Source organism: Entelurus aequoreus, linkage group LG22, assembly GCF_033978785.1.
Source record: "Entelurus aequoreus isolate RoL-2023_Sb linkage group LG22, RoL_Eaeq_v1.1, whole genome shotgun sequence".
Lineage (NCBI taxonomy): Eukaryota > Metazoa > Chordata > Actinopteri > Syngnathiformes > Syngnathidae > Entelurus > Entelurus aequoreus.
In genome coordinates, this window is record NC_084752.1 from 16,047,800 (window position 1) to 16,066,125 (window position 18,326).

At 42.7% G+C, this 18,326-nt stretch overlaps 2 protein-coding genes across 3 annotated transcripts; one reads left to right on the plus strand and one right to left on the minus strand.

Moving 5' to 3' along the window:
* The first annotated feature begins 1,568 nt into the window (after positions 1–1,568).
* wfikkn1 (WAP, follistatin/kazal, immunoglobulin, kunitz and netrin domain containing 1) lies at positions 1,569–7,357 on the plus strand. Its single transcript, XM_062033515.1, has 2 exons — positions 1,569–1,829; positions 5,852–7,357. The coding sequence occupies exons 1-2, from the start codon at positions 1,569–1,571 to the stop codon at positions 7,355–7,357; spliced, it is 1,767 nt and encodes a 588-aa protein (XP_061889499.1).
* Positions 5,740–17,548, minus strand: mettl26 (methyltransferase like 26). 2 transcript variants are annotated; one of them, XM_062033513.1, is made up of 7 exons: positions 17,191–17,548; positions 16,959–17,125; positions 16,862–16,893; positions 11,746–11,805; positions 11,607–11,674; positions 11,461–11,539; positions 5,740–11,385 (listed from the first exon to the last, which is right to left on the minus strand). In XM_062033513.1, exons 1-7 carry the CDS (start codon positions 17,382–17,384, stop codon positions 11,329–11,331), a joined length of 657 nt encoding a protein of 218 aa, XP_061889497.1. In that variant the 5' UTR covers positions 17,385–17,548; the 3' UTR covers positions 5,740–11,328. The 2 variants fall into 2 exon arrangements, with proteins under 2 accessions (XP_061889497.1, XP_061889498.1); XM_062033514.1 differs by lacking the exon at positions 16,862–16,893 and having other exon boundaries at positions 16,963–17,125; positions 17,191–17,547.
* Positions 17,549–18,326: the final 778 nt, after the last annotated feature.

Genomic DNA, 18,326 nt, shown 5'->3' on the forward strand with positions numbered 1-18,326 from the left:
GTGATCCAAATTCGAGATAGAGCTTTTTGATAATGATAATTTGTCAGAGTAAGGTTGTGTAATCAAAATTTGAGAATGAGCTTTGTCAATCAATCAAGAATATTTGCATTAAGTTCTGTGATCAAAATTCAGAAACAACCTTTAATAATTGATAAAGAATATGTGAGTGAGGTTGTGTGATCCATCCAATTTGAGAATTAGCTTTGATAATAATGATTGAGAGCCTCTGGCCCTCTGTGGATCATGGCCGCGGGGCCAATTTTGCCTGGCCCCTTGGGGCCTCTGTGGGTCGTGGCCGCGGGGCCAAGTTGGCCTGGCCCCTTGGGGCCTCTGACCCTCTATGGATCGGGGCCAAGTTGGCCTGACCCCTCGGGGCCTCTGGCCCTCTATGGATCATGGCCGCGGGGCCAAGTTGGCCTGACCCCTTAGGACCTCAGGCCCTCTGTGGGTCGCGGCCGCGGGGCCAAGTTGACCTGGCCCCTTGGGGCCTCTTACCCTCTATGGATCGTGGCCGCGGGGCCAAGTTGACCTGGCCCCTTGGGGCCTCTGGCCTTCTGTGGCTCGCGGCCGCGGGGCCAAGTTGGCCTGGCCCTTTGGGGCCTCTGGCCTTCTGTGGGTCGTGGCCGCGGGGCCAAGTTGGCCTGGCCCCTTGGGGCCTCTGACCGTCTATGGATCGTGGCCGCGGGGCCAAGTTGACCTGGCCCCCTGGGGCCTCTGACCCTCTATGGATCGTGGCCGCGGGGCCAAGTTGGCCTGGCCCCTTGGGGCCTCTGACCGTCTATGGATCATGGCCGCGGGGCCATGTTGGCCTGGCCCCTTGGGGCCTCTGGCCCTCTGTGGGTCGCGGCCGCGGGGCCAAGTTGACCTGGCCCCTTGGGGCCTCTTACCCTCTATGGATCATGGCCGCGGGGCCAAGTTGGCCTGGCCCCTTGGGGCTTAAGATTATTATTTTTGCAAAAGTAGTTTTGCTTGGGTCGCGGCCGCGGGGCCAAGTTGGCCTGGCCCCTTGGGGCCTCTGGCCCCCTGGGCCTGGGCCCGGTAGGCCCGGTCATTAATCCACCTATGACTACAGTTGATCAAACAATTGTAAATAATACAATAATAATTGTCTAGTATTAACAAATACTATTAGATGTACCATCAACTAATTAAAAGCAAAAATAACAACATGTATATACATAAATATACATGTTTAAATGTATCGGCGTCAAAAATCCGGGCCCTGTATCTTTCCGGTATCACATCGGTATCCAAGAGTGCAGTATCCCCCGCGCGTAGTCTGAAAGGCTGATGTTGCGTCTTTTCTTTGTCATTCTGCGCTTTGGTTGGCTGGGAAATATTCGCTGGCAATGACTTTTTGTCCTTTTTTTATTGTGATATTTCCACCATAATTATATTTCTTCAAACACTTTTTTACCCCATTTAGAAGTCACATGACGCGTTTGGGTCCCCGAAGCCCGAAGACAACTTCCTGCGTGTCGGCGCACAAAGTGGACAACCCGTGAAACCGCAATATTTTCCTATTTGCGCACATCTGTGCGTTATGGATTCACTCCGGCGGCGCAAAGATGTTTAATATCTCTGTGCGTCATTTTCATTCTCCCTGCGCGGAGGAGGACGCAGTTTGGCGGCGTGCGTCCAACCCCACAAGACCGTGGCTGCGTGGATATTTGCGCCTTATTTTGCTCTGCGAGTTACTGCAACTTTCTTTGTGCGCCAGCGTGTCAGGAGCCCACGTAGCGCACGAAGGACTTTGCCCCAACAAGCTCAACAACAACCTGTGGGTGGACGCGCAAAGCACCTGCGAGAGAGAATGTAGCCTTGATGAGGTGAGTCGTAAAATAAAAAAATTAAAAATGTATGTATGTATATGTTAGGTCAGGAAAAAACACAGAAGCTATTTCATCCCTACAAGTCTGTTTCGCAGGTTTCCCTGCCCGTCAGGGGATTTTCTTGAATAGGAGTAGGAAGAAGCTGACCTTATTCAAAGAACTACCGGGGTAGGGCGGATTATGCGTTAAATCAGGAAAAAATACAGAGGCTATTTCATCCCTACAAGCCTGTTTCGCAGGTTTCCCTGCTCGTCAGGGGATTTTCTTGAATAGGAGTAGGAAGGAGCCGAGCTTATTCAAGGAACTACCGGGGTAGAGCAGATTATGCGTTAGGTCAGGAAAAAATATAGAGGCTATTACATCCCTACAAGCCTGTTTCACAGGTTTCCCTGGATGTCAGAGGATTTTCTTGAATAGGAGTAGGAAGAAACAGAGCTTGATGATGCGTTAGGTCAGGAAAAATACAGAGGCCATTTCATCCCTACAAGCCTGTTTTGCAGGTTTCCCTGCTCGTGAGGGGATTTTCCTGAATAGGAGTAGGAAGAAGCTGAGATTATTCAAGGAACTACCGGGGTAGAGCGGAATATGCGTTAGGTCAGGAAAAAATACAGAGGCTATTTCATCCCTACAAGACTGTTTCGCAGGTTTCTCTGCTCGTCAGGAGATTTTACTGAATAGGAGTAGGAAGAAGCTGAACTTATTCAAGGAGCTACCGGGGTAGAGCGGAATATGCGTTAGGTCAGGAAAAAAATACAGAGGCTATTTCATCCCTACAAGACTTTTTCGCAGGTTTCCCTGCTCGTCAGGGGATTTTCTTCAATAGGAGTAGGAAGAAGCGGAGCTTATTCAAGGAACTACCGGGGTAGGGCGGAATATGCATTAAGTCAGGAAAAAACACAGAGGCTATTTCATCCCTACAAGCCTATTTCGGAGGTTTCCCTGCCCGTCAGGGGATTTTCTTGAATAGGAGTAGGAAGAAGCTGAGCTTATTCAAGGAACTACCGGGGTAGAGCGGGATATGCGTTAGGTCAGGAAAAAAATACAGAGGCTACTTCATCCCTACAAGACTTTTTCGCAGGTTTCCCTGCTCGTCAGGAGATTTTCCTGAATAGGAGAAGAAAGAAGAAGCTGAGCTTATTCAAGGAACTACCGGGGTAGAGCGGATTATGCGTTAGGTCAGAAAAAAATACAAAGGCAGTTTCATCCCTACAAGCCTGTTTCACAGGTTTCCCTGCATGTCAGGGGATTTTCTTGAATAGGAGTAGGAAGAAGCAGAGCTTATTCAAGGAACTACCGGGGTAGAGCGGATTATGCGTAAGGTCAGGAAAAATACAGAGGCCATTTCATCCCTACAAGCCTGTTTTGCAGGTTTCCCTGCTCGTGAGGGGATTTTCCTGAATAGGAGTAGGAAGAAGCTGAGATTATTCAAGGAACTACCGGGGTACAGCGGAATATGCGTTAGGTCAGAAAAAAATACAGAGGCTATTTCATCCCTACAAGACTGTTTCGCAGGTTTCTCTGCTCGTCAGGAGATTTTATTGAATAGGAGTAGGAAGAAGCTGAACTTATTCAAGGAACTACCGGGGTACAGCGGAATATGCGTTAGGTCAGGAAAAAATACAGAGGCTATTTCATCCCTACAAGACTGTTTCACAGGTTTCCCTGCTCGTCAGGGGATTTTATTGAATAGGAGTAGGAAGAAGCTGAACTTATTCAAGGAACTACCGGGGTAGAGCGGAATATGCGTTAGGTCAGGAAAAAAATACAGAGGCTATTTCATCCCTACAAGCCTGTTTCGCAGGTTTCCCTGCTCGTCAGGGGATTTTCTTGAATAGGAGTAGGAAGAAGCCGAGCTTATTCAAGGAACTACCGGGGTAGAGCGGATTATGCGTTAGGTCAGAAAAAAATACAAAGGCAGTTTCATCCCTACAAGACTTTTTCGCAGGTTTCCCTGCTCGTCAAGGGATTTTCCTGAATAGGAGAAGAAAGAAGACGCTGAGCTTATTCAAGGAACTACCGGGGTAGAGCGGATTATGCGTTAGGTCAGAAAAAAATACAAAGGCAGTTTCATCCCTACAAGCCTGTTTCACAGGTTTCCCTGCATGTCAGGGGATTTTCTTGAATAGGAGTAGGAAGAAGCAGAGCTTATTCAAGGAACTACCGGGGTAAAGCGGATTATGCGTTAGGTCAGGAAAAAATACAGAGGCCATTTCATCCCTACAAGCCTGTTTTGCAGGTTTCCCTGCTCGTGAGGGGATTTTCCTGAATAGGAGTAGGAAGAAGCAGAGCTTATTCAAGGAACTACCGGGGTAGGGCGGAATATGCATTAAGTCAGGAAAAAACACAGAGGCTATTTCATCCCTACAAGCCTATTTCGCAGGTTTCCCTGCCCGTCAGGGGATTTTTTTGAATAGGAGTAGGAAGAAGCTGAGCTTATTCAAGGAACTACCGGGGTAGAGCGGAATATGCGTTAGGTCAGAAAAAAAATACAGAGGCTATTTCATCCCTACAAGACTTTTTCGCAGGTTTCCCTGCTCGTCAGGGGATTTTCCTGAATAGGGGAAGAAAGAAGAAGCTGAGCTTATTCAAGGAACTACCGGGGTAGAGCGGATTATGCGTTAGGTCAGAAAAAAATACAGAGGTAGTTTCATCCCTACAAGCCTGTTTCACAGGTTTCCCTGCATGTCAGGGGATTTTCTTGAATAGGAGTAGGAAGAAGCTGAGATTATTCAAGGAACTACCGGGGTAGAGCGGAATATGCGTTAGGTCAGAAAAAAACACAGAGGCTATTTCATCCCTACAAGACTGTTTCGCAGGTTTCTCTGCTCGTCAGGAGATTTTATTGAATAGGAGTAGGAAGAAGCTGAACTTATTCAAGGAACTACCGGGGTAGAGCGGAATATGCGTTAGGTCAGGAAAAAATACACAGGCTATTTCATCCCTACAAGACTGTTTCACAGGTTTCCCTGCTCGTCAGGAGATTTTATTGAATAGGAATAGGAAGAAGCTGAACTTATTCAAGGAACTACCGGGGTAGAGCGGAATATGCGTTAGGTCAGGAAAAAATACACAGGCTATTTCATCCCTACAAGACTGTTTCACAGGTTTCCCTGCTCGTCAGGAGATTTTATTGAATAGGAATAGGAAGAAGCTGAACTTATTCAAGGAACTACCGGGGTAGAGCGGAATATGCGTTAGGTCAGGAAAAAAATACAGAGGCTATTTCATCCCTACAAGCCTGTTTCGCAGGTTTCCCTGCTCGTTAGGGGATTTTCTTGAATAGGAGTAGGAAGAAGCTGAGCTTATTCAAGGAACTACCGGGGTAGAGCAGATTATGCGTTAGGTCAGGAAAAAACATAGAAGCTATTACATCCCTAAAAGCCTGTTTCGCAGGTTTACCTGCTCGTCAGGGGATTTTCTTGGATAGGAGTAGGAAGAAGCTGAGTTTATTCAAGGAACTAACGGTGTGGAGCGGAATATGCGTTAAGTCAGGAAAAAAATACAGTGTCTATTTCATCCCTACAAGACTGTTTCGCAGGTTTCCCTGCTCGTCAGGGGATTTTCTTGAAAAGGAGTAGGAAGAAGCTGAGTTTATTCAAGGAACTACAGGGGTAGGGCGGAATATGCGTTAGCCTCTGTATTTTTTCCTGACCTATTTCATCCCTACAAGCCTGTTTCGCAGGTTTCCCTGCTCGTCAGGGGATTTTCTTGAATAGGAGTAGGAAGAAGCTGAACATATTCAAGGAACTACCGTGGTAGAGCGGAATATGCGTTAGGTTAGGAAAAAATACCGCTCTACCCCGGTAGTTCCTTGAATAAGCTCAGCTTCTTCCTACTCCTATTCAATAAAATCCCCTGACGAGCAGGGAAACCTACGAAACAGGCTTGTAGGGATGAAATAGGTCAGGAAAAAACACAGAGGCTAACGTATATTCCGCTCTAACCCGGTATTGAGCACTGTATAACGGATAAACCACAGTAACCTCGACTATATATGTGTATGTTTATTTAATTGTCAGGATTGTGCGGACTTTGAGAAGTGCTGCACCAACGTGTGCGGACTCAGCAGCTGCGTGGCCGCACGTTTCTCTGATGGCACGCCTGCTCAGCCCAGCGGCCTTGGCGAAGGGGCAACGGCGGCGGCCACGTGCGATGGTTTTATCTGCAGCCAGCAGGGAGCCACCTGTGACATCTGGGACGACCAACCCGTCTGCAAGTGCCAGGACAGGTGCGAGAAGGAGCCCAACTTCACCTGCGCCTCGGACGGCCTGACCTACTTCAACCGCTGCTACATGGACGCCGAGGCCTGCGTCCGCGGCGTGACGCTGACGGTGGTCGCCTGCAGGTTCTACCTGGCCGGGCCTCACACCAGCCCGTCGGCGCCGCAGGACACCACCGCCTACCCCACGCCCACGTCCTCCCGGGAGGAGCCCATGTCCCCCACGCTGTACTCCAACCCTCGCCACCAGTCCGTCTACGTCGGCGGCACGGTCAGCTTCCACTGCGACGTCATCGGCGTCCCCAGACCCGATGTCACCTGGGAGAAGCAAAGCGACCGCCGTGAGCGCCTGGTCATGAGGCCGGATCAGATGTACGGGAACGTGGTCATCACCAACATCGGGCAGCTGGTCATCTACAGCGCCCAGGTGTGGGACACGGGCATCTACACCTGCGTCGCACGCAACTCAGCGGGGGTGCTCCGCGCCGACTACCCTTTGTCGGTCATACGCCGGGCGGGCGACGACTTCTCCGAGGACCCCGACATGCCCATGGGGAGGCCCTTCTCGCCGGCGGACTGCCTGGCGGAAGCGGACACCAGAGTGTGCAGCGGCGAGCGCCACGTGGATTGGTTCTACGACGGCAAGCTGGGCTCCTGCGCGGCCTTCAGCAATGGCGGCTGCGACGACAGCCGCAACCGCTTCGAGACGTTCGAGGAGTGCAAGGCGTCGTGTCAGCGCGAGGGAGCGGGGGTCTGCTCCCTGCCGGCGGTCCAGGGGCCCTGCAAAACCTGGGAAGTGCGTTGGGCTTGGAACTCCATGATGAAACGATGCCAGGCGTTCGCCTACGGCGGCTGCCATGGCAACGCCAACAGCTTCCGCACGCAGAAGGAGTGCGACGCCAACTGCCCGACGCCCAGAAGGAAACCTTGCAAGGCGTGTCGGGTCAAAGGGAAGATGGTGCCCAGCTTATGCCGCAGCGACTTCGCCATCGTGGGGCGGTTGACCGAACTGGTGGAGGACCTGGACTCCGGATTGGCGCGGTTCAGCCTGGAGGAGGTTCTCCGAGACGAGAAGATGGGCCTGTCCTTCTTCAACACCGAGCACCTGGAGGTGACCATCGACAAGATAGACTGGACGTGTCCCTGCCCCAACATCACCCTGGAGGAGAACCCGCTGCTGGTGATGGGGGTGGTGCAGGACGGCGTGGCCATCATCCAGTCCGACAGCTACGTCAAAGCCGTCACGGAGCGCAGACTCAAGAAGCTCCGGGAAGTTCTGGTGAAGAAGAGCTGCCAGACGTTGTAAAAGTCTCAGGACGTGTTCTTGCACAGATGGGTGCACCAACAGATGGTCACGAGGAACATTTAGCAATGAACTGACACTTTTCATGTCAGATGATAGACGATTGCTGTTCTACTGGGTACCACAATCCAAATCTGCTCTTACAAATACTTCTTCAATGTTTCGAAGAGATCTTTTGATTGTACGGTAGCAGTTAGAACAGGGGTGTCAAAGTCGAGTCAATGAATGATCTATGGCAGTGGTTCTTAACCTGGGTTCGATCGAACCCTAGGGGCTCGGTGAGTCGGTCGGCCTCAGGGGTTCGGCAGAGCCTCCGCCGCGGAGGTCAAGACACACCCGACTCATCGTGTAAACAAAAACTTCTCCATGTCGCCGTATTATGGATACCCCCAAACAATGTTCCCTCTAATTTTCCATATGTGTGAACAAACGCAAAAACTCCTTGAGCATTTAGTAGAGTGCATGTCAGACGTGCACATGCACTGTGGTCACACCTGCAGCACACCTGTCCCAAACCTGACTAAATAAGTTCAATGTTTTATTATTATTATATTGTTTTTCATGAGCTGTGTACTAGTATTATATGTCTGGGTCGGGGTCCTACTTTGGAAATAATGTGTATCCCTTTTAGATATCGCATTTAGTTCCCACTAAAACATTCACATGTTGCACAATGAGATGTAAACATGGGATCATGCGTACATTCCTGTAACTTTCTGTTTGTAAAATACATCTTTATTAGTATTTCTTTAATATGATAACATCATTTTATGATTACGGTTCGGGTTCGGTGAACATGCATATGAAACTGGTGGGGTTCGGTACCTCCAACAAGGTTAAGAACCACTGATCTACGGGGATGATATTTGATTAGTATTAGAACCGGCCCGCAGGCCACAGCCGTCTGCTGCTGTTTTGCGTGCACCAATGCTCCCATCAGTGTTGGCTTGGCGCTAGAAACTTCCAAAATGGGGTCCCATCAAGTCATAAAAACAGGGTCCCACAGTACATTCTTGGGGTCCCACTTTTTTGTAAAGCGTTTTGAAAACAAATGATAAATGTATGCATTATCCTGTTGTATCTCACATTCTATATTGTGTTTTGGAAAAAGGTTGTCATAAACGTTACTTAATTCCCGTGGCGGGCCGTGCGTTTCCCACCTAGGCCTTCAGTGATGTCCGACTTCAATGATTACCTCTCAAAATACCATAATTGATGTCCCCACATGACCATTGCTGGAGAAATACTATACAGGAACACATTTACGCCCTACTGGGCACTGAATCACATCCACAGTATACAAAACGGGTTATTTTCTGGCGCATTTAAAAATCAATTAAAACGCATCAGCAATTAAAACATATACCGTACATTTCTCTGCTTGGCTTATGGAACTTCCGGTCAATAACGTTTGATTCAAAGTACACACTTCTCAAAGATATATTAACTGCCCTGACCACATGATGGCAACAAATACACACGTAACAATGTTAATTAAATGACAAGCATGACACACTTTAACAACAAGAGTTTACAACTTTTAGTTGTAACAGAACAGCTACTGTCAACAACTTGTGATCTGATTGGCCATCGCAACTGTCTATCAACTCTATGTGTTCTCAAATTCATCTGCTAACGGTCCAGATGAGTATCCAATCACAGGATCTTCAACATCCATCAGCCATCTAGAAGGCCTTACTGACAACAACTCGTGATCTGATTGGCTATCGCAATTGTCTATCAACTGTATGTCCCCGTTCACTCACAGTGCACTGAAGTTGTCTTTATATTTTAGTTTTAATGTCATGATTTTAATAGTCCGGCCCGCGTGTGCACAGGTGTTCCTCCATGCGGCCCCTGAGCTAAAATGAGTTTGACACCCCTGAGTTAGAAAATATCTTCGCATTTACAGTGGAGTTGAACAGTCACTTAAATGACGTCTACTTGGCTTTCATACGTACCACTTTTTGTAGGATTTAGGTCTTGGCGAACAATTTCACACCACTTTTATAATTATTCAGGTTTAAGATGGCTATATTGTACCCTGCTTTCGTATAATTGGGTTATCGCCAAAAACAATTCGCAACATTTTGCCCTGCTTTTTGTATTCGACACATACCTGTAGTTTCGCCAAACCTTTATCCCCTTTTTTGATTCAGGTTTTTTACAACATTTTTCTCCAACACATGACTCTGCTTTATGTATGATTCCGGTTCTTAAGGAAACATTTCTACAAACTTTTGCTTCGCATTTCATCTCCGACTAAAATTGTAGATGTTACTTTACCCCTTTTTTTTGTCCGATTCTGTTTTCGATGAACATTTCTGCCAAAATTTCACTAGGCTTTTTACAGTTTTTAAGGAGCATTTTCAATATAATTTCCCCCCTTTTTTCATATGACTTGGTTTTGACCAAAAATGTATGCCAAACTTTTACCCCTTTTTTCTTAGGATTCGGGTTTGAAGAAAAAAAATGCAACATTTTACTTTGCTTTTTGCATGATTCAAGTTTAAGGAAAATGTTCCACAAAATGTTGCCCGGCTTTTTGTGTTCGCCAAACCTTTACCCCCTTTTTCTATTTAGGTTTTTTACAGCATTTTTCTCTAACACGTTACCTTGCTTTTTGTATGATTCCGGTTCTTAAGGAAACATTTTTACAAACTTTTGCTTTGCATTTCGCCTCAGACTAAAAATGTAGGTGTTATTTTACCCCTTTTTTCATATTACTTGGTTTTGACAAAGAATGTATGCCAAACTTTTACCCCTTTTTTTTTTAGGATTCGGGTTTGAAGAAAAAGAAAGCAACATTTTTACTTTGCTTTTTGTATGATTTAAGTTTTAAAGGAAAATGTTCCACAACATTTTGCCTTGCTCTTTGTGTTCACCAAATAGTTTTGCCAAACCTTTATCCCCTTTTTCTATTTAGGTTTTTAACAACATTTTTCTCCAACACATGACCCTGCTTTTTGTATGATTCCAGTTGTTAAGGAAACATTTCTACAAACTTTTGCTTCGCATTTCATCTCAGACTAAAAATGTAGCCATTATTTTACCACTTTTTTTGTCCCATTCTGTTCTCAATGAAAATTTCTGCCAAAATTTCACTCGGCTTCTTGTATGATGAAGGTTTTTAACGAGCATTTTCCCCATTTTTTCATATGACTTGGTTTTGACCAAAAATGTATGCCAAACTTTTCCCCCTTTTTTCTTAGGATTCGGGTTTGAAGATTTTTTTTTTTAACATTTTACTTAGCTTTTTGTATGATTCAAGTTTTCGAGGAATATTTTCCACAAAATGTTGCCTGACGTTTTGTGCTGGGCGAAAATGTTCCTTTTTAACAATTTGGGTTTTTGATTGATTTTACCATTCTTGTATCCTGTTTTTCATATAATTTGGGTTTTTGACAGCACTTATCTTATAATTTGGGTTTTCGATGAGAATTTTCGCCCAAAATGTACCAAGCTTTTTGTACCATTCCGCTTTCCAAAATTCTACCTCGCTTTTTGTGTTAGACAAAAATTTCCGACAAGACTTTACTCCCTTTTAAATGCCCTCTCAGTCATTAAACAGCAGGTTAAAAAAAAATATGTTAGCTTGCTTATTATTCTGCGGCATTGAAGTACCACTGTAAACTATATATTTTTTTACATTATTGTTGTGTTCTTTCTTAATGGTGTTTTTATATGTATGCCTAAATATGTAAAGTGCAGCTCATATGTATCTCTTTAAGGTTAACTGTACATATATCATTGTAAATATCATTGGACTAGCAGCAAAGAGGCAAAGACAATAAATCCTGCTGAAAGGAGTTATTTTACTGGTGTGCAGTGATGTAGTTTTACAGACTTAGGATACATTCATTCTGGCTGTGTATGTATTCATCCTAATGAGTGAATTTGGCAACATGCAAGTTTGAGTGCATTCAAGGCGCTTTTCACCCTCCTTCTGAGCAGTCCCATAAAGGAACGACACTTCATACCAAACTCTCCTTCCTGAAAAGGAGACATTTGTTGTTGGCCGGCATGTCCACCTAAAAAAACACAACTAATTCATTAGCATTTTCAAGGACAACAAAAGTTTCTTGCTCAGAAAACTGATGACTTACAATTTTCTCCAGGAATAAACCATTCATTTCTGCGAGAGATTTGAGGAGGGAGACGTCCCTAAGCCCCCACTCTGGGTTCCTGTATATGAAAATATGATTTATTTATACATATTTACACAATAAAGCACACTAAAATATCACTTTACCTTTGCCGTAGGCCTATGTCGAACTCAACATTGCTTTGTGGTGTGATGTCGCCATTAACAGCGTAGGGCTGGAAATAGTATCGCTTATTAATATAAGTTCATGTTCCAAAGAGTGAACAGTTAGTTGTTTTAAACTCACCCCATAGGTCAGGAGCATGGCTTGGGGCTTCAGCACCACTCCAGCCCCTTTGAACAAACCCTAGAAGGGGAATAATTTTGTTGTACATCATCAGGAAGAAACAATAATACAAAAATATGTTTGAATGTGACGGCAATTTGACTAGACTCAGTGTAATAGTAGTAGTGCTACTATTACGATACATACAGTATTAAATCACGACGTAAACATGTCTATTGTACGATATACCTCTCTATTTTTTATATCTTAATTTTGCCATCTGGGCTGCAGTAACAATGCTACTTTACAGGTGGTTTTTTTTTTAAATCACTTGAATAATTTTACAGCGAGAGCTGGCGGGAGGATGGATGTCAACTATGTAGCCGAGACGGGCAGCACAATAGAAGCTAAACCAACAAAAAAAAAGAAAAGAAATTGGTATAAAAAAAAAAAAGTAGAAACTTCTTTGTTTGGATTAAAAACATTTAATTTCATTTTCCTTTATTTATTGAAAGAAAAGTGAGTATGTTGATAGATAAAATTGATAAAATAAAATAAATAAATACAATTTATAAAAGAGTACTCTCTATTTTATGCTGCACTTTTTTTTGCTGCAGCTGTTACATGTACTGTAATATTGTACATAGTAATTGAGATTTGTTATATATTGTATATATTATACAAAAATATAATAATATATCAGTATATATCATATACTGTATAGATACTATGTACATATTACATAAATGTTATATTTTATATTGCTACTACAGTACATTTTTAGTCTACCTTATACCTGCATTATCCTTTCCATCCTGTGTAACTGAGCTACTGTGTGGAACAATTTCCCTTGTGGATCATTAAAGTTTGTCTAAGTCTAAAAACTCATTGGGATTAAAATCTCTTACAAGAGCAGCAAAAAAGGTTTCAAAAATACAAAGAACAACAACAACAAACAGGAGCAGTCACACACTATAAGTAAAAGCACAAATTACTTGCAACATAAACATTAAAAAACACACAACAGGTAAAAAATTAAATGTTTCAATAAAAACAAGTTAAAAATAAAGTACAGTGCCCAATAGAAACAGCTTCTCACTCCTTTAAAATGGACTGACATTCCCCCAAAGTGATCGGATCAGGTAGCCTCAGATCCTTTTGTAGTTCATTCCATCACCGTGGAGCATGCAAATCTGATTTTTTTTTTTTACCGAGACTTGTGTTGGCTCTAGGAAACAACATGCCAAGGATGTCCTGTGACGGCAAACTGTAGCGATTGGAGTCTCTACACATAAAATAATATAAATAAGGGGGAACCAGATCAAGAAGTGATTTACAGTATATACATATATATATTTTTAAAAACATCCATCGACATGACAAAGATGGACAGTTTGCTGTTGCATACAAGGCGCAATGGTGGACAAGGTTGCCACAACCAGTAATAAAACGTAAGGCACAGTGATATCCAGTTTCTTCAAAGTGTCAGGTGCATACACTGAACAAAAATATAAATGCAACACATTTTTTTTCACAAGTTAAATTCAAAGATCTAAAACTTTTACCATATTCACGACAGACCTATTCCTCTCAAATATTGTTCACAAATCGGTCTAAATCTGTGATAGTGAGCATTTCTTCTTTGCCAAGATAATCCGTCCCACCTCACAGGTGTGACATTAAACGGCACGATTATTACATATGTGTTCCTTAGGCTGCCCACACTAAAAGGCCACTCTGAAATGTGCAGTTTTATCACACAGCTCAATGCCACAGATGTTTAAAGTTTTGAGGGCGTGTGCAGTTGGCACGCTGACTGCAGGAATGTCCACCAGAGCTGGTGCCCGTTCATTTCTCCACCATAAGCCGTTTCCAAAGGCGTTTCAGAGAAAATCCTTTGTGTGTATAATAAAAGTGTTAGATGTTTGAGTTCAACTCATACAAAATGGGAGCAGAAACTAAAGTGTTGTGTTTATATTTTTGTTCAGTATAAAAAATCAAGTCTCCATAATCTAACAAAGGCCTGAAAATGGTCAGAATCAACATTAACATTAACCAAACAGCAGTAATCTCTTCTGCAAAATATATCGCCAACAAGTTGTTGCTAGCGTTGTTTTTTTAATTGTTTGGTCCTTTTAAATGATAAGATTTATGTTTTAATATAAGTGTGATAAAATAAGTGAAATTGATGATCATTTCATCCATGTATTTCTTATATAATTTTAAGAAAAAATAATACATTGTGATATACATTGTGATCGGGATATACAATTATCTATATATTTATATTTATATATGTTGCTGGGTATCTGTATTTTTATTCACAACACTAATTACTAGTGAAATAATAATTGAACATCCTTATGGTTGCAGTAATGTTTATAATGTAATGTAAATGAATATGCAGTCATCCCTCGCCACATCATGCTTCAAATATTGTGGCTTCACCACATTGCAGATTTTTTTAAGCACATTCTATAACATTTTTGCTGTAAATTTGCAATTGAATGTTTAAGCATAAAAATGGCTAAATGGACTAAAAACATAAATACTGCAGTAGTATTGGCCACTAAATGAGACCAATCAGAGTGTGCTGTTCAGTATTGTGGCCACTGATTGGCTCAGCCTCAGGAAGCATTACTGTATTGGATTAAAAGACTGTAAAGATGACTAAACGTTGTGATTTCATGTGTAGAGAGCTCTATTAATGTTGAAAAATGTATTTAACAAGTAGTAAACACATTTTTATGCTCTCCCTATGAAAATGTTTGATTTACAAATCTCAAAACCAGTGAAGTTGGCACGTTGTGTAAATGGTAAATAAAAACAGAATACAATGATTTGCAAATCCTTTTCAACTTATATTCAATTGAATAGACTGCAAAGACAAGATACTTAATGTTCGAACTGGAAAAATTTGTTATTTTTTGCAAATATTCGCTCATTTGGAATTTGATGCCTGCAACAGGTTTCAAAAAAGCTGGCACAAGTGGCAAAAAAGACTGAGAAAGTTGAGGAATGCTCATCAAACACTTATTTGGAACATCCCACAGGTGAACATGCTAATTGGGAACGGGTGGGTGCCATGATTGAGGATAAAAGCAGCTTCCATGAAATGCTCAGTCATTCACAAACAAGGATGGGGCGAGGGTCACCACTTTGTGAACAAATGCGTGAGCAAATTGTCGAACAGTTTAAGAACAACATTTCTCAACGAGCTATTGCAAGGAATTTAGGGATTTCACCATCTACGGTCCGTATTATCATCAAAAAGTTTAGAGAATCTGGAGAAATCACTGCACGTAAGCGATGATATAACGGACCTTCGATCCCTCAGGCGGCACTGCATGAAAAAGCGACATCAGTGTGTAAAGGATATCACCACATGGGCTCAGGAACACTTCAGAAAACCACTGTCAGTCACTACAATTTGTCGCTACATCTTTAAGTGCAAGTTAAAACGGTACTATGCAAAGCCAAAGTCATTTATCAACAACACCCAGAAACGCTGCCGGCTTGGCTAGCTCATCTAAGACGGACTGATGCAAAGTGTAAAAATGTTCTGTGGTCTGACTAGTCCACATTTCAAATTGTTTTTGGAAACTGTGGACGTCGTGTCCTCCGGAACAAAGCGGAAAAGAACCATCCGTATTGTTCTAGGCGCAAAGTTCAAAAGCCAGCATTTGTGATGGTATGGGGGTGTATTAGTGCCCAAGGCATGGATAACTTACACATCTGTGAAGGCACCATTAATGCTGAAAGGTACATACAGGTTTTGGAGCAACATATGTTGCCATCCAAACAACATTATCATGGACGCCCCTGCTTATTTCAGCAAGACAATGCCAAGCCACGTGTTACAACAGCGTGGTTTCATAGTAAAAGAGTGCGGGTACTAGACTGGCCTGCCTGTAGTCCAGACCTGTCTCCCATTGAAAATGTGTGGCGCATTATGAACCATAAAATACCACAACGTAGACCCCGGACTGTTGAACAACTTAAGCTGTACATCAAGCAAGAATGGGAAAGAATTCCACCTGAAAAGCTTCAAAAATTGGTCTCCTCAGTTCCCAAACGTTTTACTGAGTCTTGTTAAAAGGAAAGGCCATGTAACACAGTGGTAAAAATGCCCCTGTGCCAACTTTTTTGCAAAGTGTTGCTGCCATTAAATTCTAAGTAGAGATGTCCGATAATATCGACCTGCCGATATTATCGGCCGATAAATGCTTTAAAATGTAATATCGGAAATTATCGGTATCAGTTTTTTTTATTATCGGTATCGGTTTTTATTTTTATTTTTTTTATCAAATCAACATAAAAAACACAAGATACACTTACAATTAGTACACCAACCCAAAAAACTTCCCTCCCCCATTTACACTCATTCACACAAAAGGGTTGTTTCTTTCTGTTTATATACTGGTTCCTACATTATATCAATACAGTCTGCAAGGGATACAGTCCGTAAGCACACATGATTGTGCGTGCTGCTGGTCCACTAATAGTACTAACCTTTAACAGTTAATTTTACTCATTTTCATTAATTACTAGTTTCTATGTAACTGTTTTTATATTGTTTTACTTTCTTTTTTTATTGAAGATTTTTTTAAAAATGTATTTATCTTATTTTATTTTATTATTTTTTAAAAAAAGGACCTTATCTTCACCATACCTGGTTGTCCAAATTAGGCATAATAATGTGTTAATTCCACGACTGTTGATATATCGGCTGATATCGGTATCGGTTGATATCGGTATTGGTAATTAAGAGTTGTACAATATCGGAATATCGGATATCGGCAAACATCCATTATCGGACATCCCTAATTCTAAGTTAATGATTATTTGCAACAACAAAAAAATTAGTTTCTCAGTTTGAACATTAAATATCTTGTCTTTGCAGTTTATTCAATTGAATTTAAGTTGAAAAGGATTTGCAAATCATTGCATTCTGTTTTTATTTATGAATTACACATCTCAATGATAAAATATTATATTATTTGATAGTAAAGCAAGTGTATGGATTAAAAAAAATCTGAGGAGGTGAAAAAGTCAGCCCCGATTTAGTAAGCCTTGTCACAAGATGCAATCACAAGAAGCTCCCATGACTGATTGTAAAGGCGGGATTTGAACGCACCTCTTGGATGTTACCGTGTAGTGCAGGTGTACCTAAAAAAAAAAAGCGACGCGTGGGTGCACAGCGTGGGAGTGGCCTCTCCGCTATAATTAGATACCTGCCTCCGTACAAGCCATGGGGGAGATGTGGATCATGTTGATGTTGAGCACCAGATCCAGGCTCTCCGGTTGGATCCCTCCCCAGTGCTGATGAGCCACAGAAGCATCCAGAAGGATGGCGGGCTTCACATTGTCCAGCTGGTTGTGGGCGCGATAGGCTTCTATACTGTAAACACAGCAGCAACGTCAGTGGGTTCTCCACAGCCACAATACGCCTAATAAAACAAGTACCTGGCCAATGATCGATGGTCGAACTCTGACGGCTGCCATGTGATGTTGTGTAGCGCCCGGGCGAAGTGCACCACGTGCTGTCCGGTACCGGAGGATATCTCCAGCGCGTACAGCCGCCTGTCGGTGTTCACGCAGCCCCGGAGCACCGCCAGGATAGGCTCCTTGTTTCTCTCTGCGGCGGCGGCGTTCAGCATCTTGTTAAACCCCGGGTACAAAGGTCGGGTAATGCGTTTAAAAGCTCGAAGCCACGCCAGGACACAATGTTCACCGGAACCGGGAGTGAAGCTCCGCTTGTTTTTTTGTTGTTGCTAGAAAAACCCCTCAACTTCCGTATTGTCCAGTGTCACGTGAGTAGTCACATCCAATCAGTGTTGGCCAAATAGGAAACGAGATATTACCGTAATCTGAGAGAAATGATCGTAACGTTGACGTGACGTCGCTCGGGATTGCGAGTATAGTATGTTTTTATAATGCCTTTTTACCTTGAAATAAACTAACGTTGTTGGGGGGAAAGTTGTTACTGGCAGAACAGCGCCCTCACCTGGCTGTAAGGAGGCACAGCAGGCGCAGTGCAGAATTATAGAATAGAATAGGATATAATAGAATGCCTTTGGTCACTATACACAGGCACAATGAGATTCAAAGCAACTCCAGTATCAGTGCGACAGTCTACAAACTATGCAAAAACATAGGAAGAAAAGAAAAAGAAAAATAGTGCAAAAGGAGGAAAGTTGCACAGTCCAGTCCTGAGAACGATTTATGGTCAATCAACCAATCAATCAAAGTTTATTTATATAGCCCTAAATCACGAGTGTCTCAAAGGGCTGCACAAGCCACAACGACATCCTCGGCTCAGATCCCACATCAGGGCAAGAAAAAACTCAACCCAATGGGATACAATGAGAAACCTTGGAAGGGATCATAATGTGTTGCAGGAAGTAAATAGTATACTATATACAAATATTTAAAAAAAATAAATATATATATATATATATATATATATATATATATATATATATATATATATATATATATATATATATATATATATATATATATATATATATATATATATATATATATATATATATATATATATATATATATATATATATATCCTGTTTGTGTTTTATTTG

What these genes read in the sequence shown, in the direction of transcription:
- mettl26 (XM_062033513.1), bottom strand. Translation starts at nt 17,384, where the DNA reads ATGCTGAACGCCGCCGCCGCAGAGAGAAACAAGGAGCCTATCCTGGCG. An exon ending in CATGGCTTGTACGGAGGCAG is followed by an intron (nt 16,894 to 16,958) that starts GTATCTAATTAT and finishes TTTTTTTTTTAG; the next exon opens with GTACACCTGCACTACACGGT. An exon ending in GTTTATTCCTGGAGAAAATT is followed by an intron (nt 11,386 to 11,460) that starts GTAAGTCATCAG and finishes GTGTTTTTTTAG; the next exon opens with GTGGACATGCCGGCCAACAA.
- wfikkn1 (XM_062033515.1), top strand. Translation starts at nt 1,569, where the DNA reads ATGTTTAATATCTCTGTGCGTCATTTTCATTCTCCCTGCGCGGAGGAG. An exon ending in GAGAATGTAGCCTTGATGAG is followed by an intron (nt 1,830 to 5,851) that starts GTGAGTCGTAAA and finishes TTTAATTGTCAG; the next exon opens with GATTGTGCGGACTTTGAGAA.